Source organism: Eublepharis macularius, chromosome 16 (genome assembly GCF_028583425.1).
Source record: "Eublepharis macularius isolate TG4126 chromosome 16, MPM_Emac_v1.0, whole genome shotgun sequence".
Taxonomy (NCBI): domain Eukaryota; kingdom Metazoa; phylum Chordata; class Lepidosauria; order Squamata; family Eublepharidae; genus Eublepharis; species Eublepharis macularius.
The window spans coordinates 14,512,562-14,522,597 of NC_072805.1; the positions used below are offsets into that span (position 1 = coordinate 14,512,562).

Sequence of the window (10,036 nt, forward strand, 5' to 3'; positions counted from 1 at the left end):
ATTTGCCTTGAGTTTCGGTGAAAAGGGCAGACTGTGAATGAAGAAAAGAAATAAAAAAGAATGATTTAAAGAAGATCTTTATCTGTTTAAAACGGCAAATTACAGCAACTATTTAAAAGAAAAAAGATTTAGTGTAAAATGAAACCTGAATTTATAATGTAAATGTTTTAAAGCCTACACTCTGTTTACGATTTTAGCACACAGTTAGTTTGTGAGACCCATATTCGTCTTGCATATGATCACACAAACCCTTTACACCTTTGCCCTGTAGCTAGGGTATGTGGTGCCAGGGAATAAACCAGCATATCCACATTTGTGCATCACATGAAACCGTAGTTAAGATTTATTTGTGATTCATAATCCAGCTACAAACAGTGCTTTCCAATACCGTTTTGACAAACCCCAACTAACCACTGTTAATAGAATGTCCCACAGTCAGTCAGACAGTCAAGGCTAGCCGAGGTTTGTTTAATGAGGCCATGATTTCACACACTGTCTCATCTGAGATCACTTTTAAAAAACCCAAAGAGATCGAGGTCTCTGAAATCTAAAATAATAGGATTCTAAAGTACATGTGGTCTGCCTGTGGATTATGCTTTTAAATTGTATTTGCTCAATTCAAGACTCTTGGGTTTGCTATTCCTGCAAACTGGTTTAGCACCACTTCGCACGAACCACAGCAGACAAGTTTAAACTTCTGCCCTGTCAAACTGCACCCTGTTAATACCTGGCTTATCTCTTGTACTGGGAACTCCCCTGATCACTGACAGAGCAGGACAGAAGAGGGAAAGAAGAACATAAAGAAGGGACTGCTGGAGAGATGGGGGTGCGGAGAAAGAGAGGGAAGCAGCAGCAGTAAAGCCACAAAAAATCACAGGGGCAGTTGCCTGAACCAGAAGCAAACAATAGAAAAAAACAGCGCCTGCTATGGCCCAGGGCGACCACGGTTCCAGGAAGGACAGACAACTCTTTCCCCTGCCTCTGATCTTGTGCTGTTAACAGCAGCCTCATTTATAGAAATTAGTGGGTGGGGTGGGGTGGAACTATTTATTGCAGGCATGGAAGTAAAGCAAGTAAGGCTTTGCCAGTTAATTTTCTTTATGTCAGTCTCTGTTACTAGAGGCAGGCACGGGAACGGTAAAAAGAGAGTTGGCAACGATGGTTGTTGTGGGTTTTCCGGGCTGTATTGCCGTGGTCTTGGCATCTCTGTCTTTTGGTGCTACACCTCTGAAGATGCCAGCCACAGCTGCTGGCGAAACGTCAGGAACTACAATGCCAAGACCACTGCAATACAGCCCGGAAAACCCACAACAACCATCGTTCTCCGGCCGTGAAAGCCTTCGACAATACATAGAGTTGGCAACCTCGGCTAAAAGGATATCCCCAACTGGGTTCTAACAGAAAGAGGGAACGGAAGGGTATCTCTTCCCCCCCACGAATTCTGCCTCCTTTGGAAGAAATTTTCTAAGCAAAAGAATACAAGAGGATACAGGGAACTCATGCATCATACCCAGACTATTTCCAAGCCTCCTTAAACACTCTTTTTAAAAAAGAAAAAAAAAGCTGATTGCCAGTTTTGTGGTTTTTAAAGGCGTTTTCAGGGAAGCAACAGTGCTTACCTGAAGCTACACCGAACCCTGTGCCAAGAAGGATAATGGCGTTATGTTTTTAAGGGAGACTGATGTTGTAAACTGATCTTTTTTTAAAAAAATGTGAATTTCAGCTGACGGGCAGGATCATCAAGGAGCACTCTTAAGATAAATCAAGATGGGTTGTCATGTCTGTCTGTCGGTGGCAGTAGAGAAGAGCAAGAGTCCAGTAGCACTTATAAGACTAACAATTTGTGGTAGGTATAAGCTTTCGTAAGTCACAGCTCTCTTCTTCAGATTGAAGAACTGAGCTGTGACTCATGAAAGCTCATACCCTTCAGATCTGAAAAAGTGAGCTGTGACTCACAAAAGTTCATACCCTACCACAAAATTTTGTTAGCCTTATAGGTGCTACTGGACTCTTGCTCTTTTCTACGGCTTAAGATAAAAGTCCAAGACCAGCCTGAGGCCATCTTTAAAGAACTTTTTGCACAGCCTTGTGCCAAGAGGCAGCCACCCACGCCCCCTCTGTGCCAAACAGCAGCAAGAATGCCGAATGCTGCCCGCACCAAGGGAGTGCTCTCCACATGCCACATTGGACATACAGCCTATAAACAGCTGGCTTAGGCAAAATGCCCTCATCGAAAGACACCTTCAGGTGCTTGCTAAGTTTCCCCTCATCACCTATTTTCACCTATTTATAAAATATTCAGTCTCCCAGGCCCTGCTTCCTTCAAGGCATGAGACGTCCATGTCCCAAGATACTGTACGTGCTACTGCATCGTAGGGGAAGCTTCTAGGACAAACTCCTAGGATGAATATAATACCCACTTCGTTCTCATTCTGGACAGCAAGACCAAGAAATAGATATTGGAGTGGGGGGGGGGGGTTTCACTAACATCCCATGCTTACAGGAATCACTCTAACACCCCCTCCTCTATTCTCCCAGTATTCATCGTTATATTTCCAACTGGAAACTAGGAGAGCCAACCAAAACAGCACAAGAATGGAAACTCTTCCGTGGCGATGAAGATGCCACTCACCCTCTTCCTGTGGCTTCATGAAAACGTCCGCCTGGTTTCAGAAGCACAGATCTCGCCCCCCGCCCCCCCCCCCACCAGAGGCTCAGCAAAAACAGCAGTCAGAGGTTTGTGCTTTTGAAGTGCAGTATAAGGGGTCGAAGCGGCCTCCCTAAGTGCATTTAGCCAGGAGCAAGCCCCAAGGAGGTAGGAAGGTGGCAAGGAATAGTCCGATCTTGTCCGATCTCAGAAACAAAGTGGGGTGAGCCAGGGTCAGTACTTGGATGGGAGGCCGTCAAGGAAAGGAAGTCTATGTTTGCTGCACAGCGGCAGGCTATGACAAACCACTGCTACTCCTCACTTGCTTTGCAAACCCCTTTATGGGGTCACCATAAATTGGTCGCAACTTGGCAGCAATCACATACAAAATCCGCACTGAAAGCAGGAAGGCTTGCTTCTGTGCGTATTTGCATACACTCATGCATACATTCGTGAACACACATGAACACGGAGAGCTGCCTCACTTGTTATGGAATCAGACCTTTAATCTATCCAGGTCAGAATCGTCTACTCTGACTGGCCGCGGCTCTCAGGCAAAAGCCCGCCCCATTACTATTTGATCCTTTTTAATGGCGATGCCCAGGACTGAACCTAGGACATGCACTATGCAAAGCAGAGGCTGTACCACAGAGCCATTGCCCTGCTGCCACAAACTGCCACACATGTGATCTTGAGCAAGGTTTTTCAGGCTGAGTCTCCCCCCAACCCATGCGCAACATGGGCACAATATGGACCCACCATACAGGGTTGATGTAAACATAAATGAGAATTACAGCAGATTGAACCCATCAACTGCTGCTATATTCATTCCAGGATTTTTTCCCTTCTTCTTATGAATCTATGTAGCATTCACACCAATGCAACTCTCCCTTCCCTTTCCTATCGTGATTGCAAAGGAATTAAGCGAGGGAAATATTTGTCAAGTCCAAGCATACGAATGGGGATATAAAACACAGTAATTTCTTCTTCTGAAGGTTCACACCTGGAGGTGTCTGGGGCACAGCAGGAGCCAGCAAACTGTTTTTCCAGAAGTCTATTCACCCCCTTCAGACTCTTTGCAGAGAGCTTTATAAAGCCCACTGTGTGAACTTCAATGACTCCTTTGACTTCTCGTTATTTTCCTGCTCGTCTGTAAAAGCAAGGAGCATTAAGGTCACAGTTTTGATGAGACACAATAAGAATCTAAGTTTTGTCACGACAAAACTCAGGTCCCCTTAATCAAAAGCAGAAAAGACTTGACTTAGGTAAGGAAGAACATCTTTCGCCCAGATAACAGTAGGAGATTTTTAAACTTTCTGCACTGGCTAAGTATTGCCAGATTACTCACAGCACAAAGAAAAAAAATATTGCATTTCTAATAGGACTTTGAACATCTATAAGTCACATTGAGAATGTGTCTGCAGTAGAAAGGCAACTAATAAGTTTATTAAATATATAAATATATAAAAATAGGCCAGGGACGTAGAATGTAATTGCTTCCATGGAAATTTCCATGTGCAACAGTTCGGAAGCCACCTACTTTCAGACCAGTTCCCAAAAAACATCTCATAGCTGATGCCTCTCTTGTTGAACAGCAAAGGGTTTTTTTTTCAGGCTTTGGGCACCTGCTAATTGGACCTCTTTTTTCTTCTCCACCCCCTCCCTTTCCAAGAAGCCACTCCAGTTTAATCCTATTGGTTTCTGCAGGTTTAGACTGGAGGAACTCTACACAATACCTGAAGAAGAGAGCTTTAACTCTCAAAAGTTTATACCCTGAAAAACGTCTTGGTCTCTCAGGTGCCATGGTACTCAAATCTTACTGTTCTACTGCAGACCAACATGGCTACCTCCCTGAAACTATCTTCCCACAGAATCGAGCTGGCGTTCCATCTCAAGGCGAGCTACTGCCTGTCCCAAACCCTTAATAACAGAATAATATTTGATTTATATACCGCCCTTCAAGACAACTTAATGACACACTCAGAGCAGTTTACAAAGTGTGTTATCATTATCCTCGCGACAATTATCCTTTGAGGTGGGTGGGGCTGAGAGAGCTCTGAGAGAGCTGTGACTGACCCAAGGTCGCCCAGCTTGCTTCAAGTGGAGGAGTGGGGAATCTAACCCAGCTCTCCAGATTAGAGTCCTGCCACTCTTAACCACTACACCAAACCCTGCCTCTCAGGGATCCCTTGATGCTCTTAACTGAGTGTCCTGAGAGGCCAAAACATTTACTTGGAAAAAATTAGTGTTCAAAGCCGGCGAGTAACCAGGCAGCTACAAAGTGGAGGATATCTCAACCACATATCTCAAATGTCCTTCCCAGCAGTCTTCTTTTCTTCTGGTTTAAAACCCCTACAGTCCGATGTACCTGGCAATGTAGGCTGGGGGAAGATAGATTGATACACTGTTTGGTGCCAGCTAAGCTTCTAGTGGTATAGTTTCTGGGGCATACTGGATTCAAGGCTCCAGACCCCGTGCATCCAAGAAAGCGAGGGGACGGCCTGAAAGGTTTCCCTCTGCTTCCGCCCCTCACTACATTGCCAGGTTGCAGGGGCTTCAAAACAGCGACACACCCCTTGAACACCCAATTTGACTTCTTTTTTAGGCCACGCATCATCCAGCTATTTACTGACTTTACTTACATTCCACTTTTCTCCCCAAGAAGGATCCAAAGTGGCTTACATGGTTCTCTCCCCCTTACGACAACCCTATGAAGTTGCTTAGGCTGAGAGCATGTGACCGACCCAAGGACAGCCAGCCCGCTTCCAAGGCAGAACAGGGAGCTGAACCTGGATCTCGCAGATCCTAGTCCAACACTTGAACAGCACAACCAAGCAAACTCTAGAATTTGGAGGCATTCCACAGGCTCTTAAAAGCTACTGTCCTTGGCTAAAGAAAAGAAATGCCAGAAGTGAAGCCAAAATAAGGAGGAAGTGAAAAGGGGGAAGGGAAGTGAAAAGGGGGAAAACCAGCAGCTGATGCAGTTTATTATGCTGATACAAGTCTAAAAATCAAGATGCTGGCAGCACCATGAGTCATAATTTGATTATGGAAATTTCAAAGGGTTGATTTAGCAGGTGGGACAGGGGGAAGCTTGGATATCTACTTCTCAAAAAGTAAGAAACGCCTGTGAGATATGCCTGTCAGAAACTGAAGTGCCAGACCCTTAACCCATATTGTATAAACACTTTCCTGTCAATGTTTTATAGGCAAAAATTGGGACAGTTGTGTTATCTGCTGTACCCAGGATCACTGCGCAGTGCACAGAGCTACAGGCTGTTCACCTAATGGACAAACTATACTTTTACTCTTTTACAGAAGGGCTGCCCCTGGCCTCTGAATTGAGGTGCGCTGCGAAATTTAACACACTTTTGCTTCAGAAGCCAGGTAGTCTTTTTAAAACTTAAAAGAACTTATATGAAAGTTGCCACTCAAACCACGTTTACTATCCTAACAAGGGATCACAGGCAAGATGGAAGCAAAGTGGGAAACAACACAGAGTATTCACACAACATGTGAATACGGACCAAGACACAGCCTGCTTAATCTTAGTATCAAGAGCTTGGCAGAGGTAGCTGTAACATGCAAGGCTTAGCACATGTGCACACAACATGCAAGGCTTAGCATATGTGCACACAACCTTTTAGAAAGTCATCCTCAATGTCTCCCCCAAAGGCAGGAGCAGCTGGTGCAAATACGGTTACATTTCACAGATAAAACCAGGGAGAATATTATTTTAGAATACGTTGTTTTATTCAATTGTTGTTGGTTGCATTTGGGGGTGGGGAGAGGATAAACAAGAAGCCTATTCCCATATCACCAGTCATGCCACTGGGGTGCCCGCCTCGTTACATACTGCTTCGCTGGCTTCTAATGCTTGGTAAGTCAGCGGGCTGCTTACAGCAGTATCTGGAGTTTGTTTAAAAGAATAAGAAACTGATGGAATCTTACTAGAATATCACAACAGAACTGTGTACACAGCGTTTCAACTATTCCTTCAAATTTTATTATCAGGATTCACATGATGCTGTCTTACACTTAGGCCATTGGTCTAGCAAGGTCCGTCTTGACTGCTTCAACGGGCCGCAGCTCTCCTGGGTCTCAGGAAGAGGCTTTCCACATCACCCACGGCTTGATTTTCTTAACTGGCAGTGCCAGGGATTGAACCTTGGAGGGCTTGGCTTGCAAAGCAAATGCTCAGCCATGGAGTCACAGCCCTTCCCAGAACCAACCACAAACACAAGCTTCTGCTTTGCTTAATCTGCCTTGGATCTCAGGGCCAAGCTATACATGACGAATGACACTTGAACAGCAAGTGGATTGAGTGGAGGGCAAGTGAACAGGGAGAAATACACTTGCCGTTCAAGTGTCATTCGTCATGTGTAGCTTGGCCCTCAGTCAGAAAGGTGTTCCACACATTAATAACAACAGTAACGAGCACCTTATGGCTCACACCACCTTCTAGCTAACCCTTTTTAACTGGAGAGGAGGCTGAGAAGGATCAAACCAGGGACCTTCTACACACATAGCCGCCGGCCCCCAAGGCAGTTACTGAGAAGCAGCATACAGGGATCCAGTCCACACATGAGCATTTACATTCCCGTGCAAGGATCCAGTCCACACGTGTGCATTTCCATTCCCATGCAGGAGTCCCATTCACACGTGTGCATTTATACTCCCGTGCAGCGTCCAATCCACACGTGTGCACTGACATTCCCGTGCAGGGTTCCCGCTTCTGACCCCAAGTTCTGAACAAGCAGGAGAGGATGCCAAGTACACACGTGCCCAAAGGACACCCGCCGCAGGCAGGAAAGCGAAGGGGCGGGCGCCTCTCAGGGGGCAGCCTCCGCTGCCACGAGCCGAGCGGGCTCCGGCTTCCCGCCCCAGCAGCAGCCCTGCCAGAAGCCCCGCGGCCCGCCTTACCCTTCGGACGCAGCCATGTTGACTCGCTGGCCCCGCGCAGTCATGTGACCACCGCTGGGCTGGTCCGCCGCTTAGAAGCGGGCGGGGAGAGGAGGGAGGCGCGGCCTGGTTGCTCCTGGCAACGGGCGGCGCCCTCCTCGCCCCTCCTCAGGCCCAGATTTTTTGGGGGGGGGGAATCTTTTTTTCTTCCCAACTCCCTTTTTTCTTACTTCCAGCCTGATGAAAAGTTCTGCAAAACCCGAAAGCCTGCGTGCTGTGTTGTTATTACTATTATTTAGATTTTTTTAAAATCCTTGGGATAGGTTACAGCGCTGCTCTACTCCCCAGCCTCAGTTTTATCCTCACAACAGCCCTGTGAGGTAGGCTAGGCTGAGTGTGTGTGCCTGGCCAAAGGACACCTAGAAAGCTTCCATGGCAAAGTCGAGATTTAGACCTGGGGGCTCCCAGATCCTAGCCCAACACTCTAACCGCTACAGCACGCTGGCTTATTTATGCCTCTCCTTTCTGCCCAGCCAGAGTTGCCGCTGTCATTTTCCTCTCCTCCTTTGAAGCCTCACAACAGCCCTGTGAGGTAGGTTAGGCTGAGAGTGTGTGACTGGTCCTAGGTCATCCGGCAAACTTCGTGGCAGAGAGGGGATACGAAGCAAGGTCTCCACATTTATTTTCCTGAATACAGACCCAAAGTGCCTTATATCCTCTTCTGTACCGTTTTATTCTCACAACCACCCTGGGAGGCAGGTTAAGAGTGTGTGAAATAACAACAACAACAACATTCGATTTATATACCCAGGGGTTTTTTTTCTGGGAAAAGAGGTGGCGGAACTCTCAAGAAGAAAATGAGGAAGAAACACATGGGACTCTCAAGAAGAAAATGAGGAAGAAACACATGGGAGTCTTTGAAATATTATTTTCACGCACTGTTGCAGAGTATTTTCAAGAGGTGCCAGAACTCCATTCCCCTGCGTTCCCCCTGAAAAAAAAGCCCTGTATATACCACCCTTCAGGACAACTTAATGCCCACTCAGAGCGGTTTACGAAGTATGTCATTATTATCCCCACAACAATCACCCTGTGAGGTGGGTGGGGCTGAGAGAGCTCCAGAGCACTGTGACTAACCCAAGGTCACCCAGCTGGCTTCAAGCAGAGGAGTGGGGAATCAAACCCGGCTCTCCAGATTAGAGTCCCATCACTCTTAACCACTTCACCAAACTGGTATACAAACTGGTGTGGACTACACCACAGTCACCCAGCAAGCTTCCATTGCAGAGTGAGGATTTGAACACAGGTTTCCCAGATCCAAGTGTGAAACTCTTAACTGCTACACCACACTGGCTAATACCCTCCACTCCACTCCACTAGCATGGAGCTGTAAAATTTCTGGAAGTTTTAGATCCAAAGGAGGGAAGTCAGTACAGATCCAGGAGAACTGGGAATACTTGTTTGGACATGAAACTCAGTGGGTGATATTGGGCCAGGTACATTCTCTCAGCACAGTCTACTTACAGGGTGTTGTGAGGAAAAACCAAGAAAGAGAGAAGCATATATGCTGCTCTGCGCTTCTTGACCAGATAGAGAGGCAGCCTGATTTGCCTGTCATGACTTTTCCAGGGTAACTACCACAAGGGTGCCTTGACCAAGAATTCCCCTCTCCCCAAAATTCTGGAGGCAACAGGTCTTTCCTGTGCAATGCTACAGAGGATGGGGTGGTAGAGAGTGTCCAAGTCATAGCTGAATTATGGCGACCCCTGGAAGAGGTTTCATGGCAAGAGACTAACAGAGGTGGTTTGTAGGGTTGCCAGCCTCCAGGTAGTGGCTGGAGATCTCCCGGAATTACAACTGGTCTCCAGGCCACAGAGAACAGTTCACCTGGAGAAAATGGCTACTTTGGGGGGTGGGCTCTATAGAATTATGCCATGCCAAGATCTTTTCCCTCCCCATAACCCACTTTCTCCAGGTTTCTCCAGCTTTCACCCCCCAGATCCCCAGGAATTTCCCAACTTGGAGCTGGCAACCCTAGTGGCTTGCCATTGCCTGCCTTTGCAACGCTGGTCTTCGTTGAAGGTATCCCATCCAGTTACTAACCAAGGCTGACCCTGCTTAGCGTCTGAGATCTGGCTCACCTGAACAATCCAGGTGAGAGCGCTACAGAGGTTAATAGGACCTTATTTTCTGGGTGCCGTCATCCCCCTGCAGCACTACAACAGATCCTGGCCAGCCCCTCCCAGACTGTGCTGCTTATCCTCTTGAGATGGCAAAATGCCTTGGGCTATCCCAAACCAAGTAAATGTTTAGTAATAATAGCTGCATATAAACCCACGGGAGGTAAAAACAATCTGTGTAACTTCTGCAAAGTGTTTTTAAAAAATATTGTATCAGCATAAAAGAAGAAAACAGAACTGAAATCCATTTTAAAAGTAGCCTTTTAAAGAAAACATTTTTTTTAAAAAACTACCCCAGAGACAACAA

General features: G+C 46.5%; 1 protein-coding gene across 1 annotated transcript in view; it reads right to left on the minus strand.

The window, feature by feature from the left end:
• PEPD (peptidase D) overlaps positions 1-7,611 on the minus strand; it is a 223,321-nt gene extending 215,710 nt beyond the window's left edge. The window contains exon 1 of the mRNA XM_055000754.1: positions 7,571-7,611. Coding sequence (XP_054856729.1) covers positions 7,571-7,587 — 17 coding nt within the window. The 5' untranslated portion in view covers positions 7,588-7,611. The remainder of the gene's footprint in view (positions 1-7,570) is intronic.
• Positions 7,612-10,036: the final 2,425 nt, after the last annotated feature.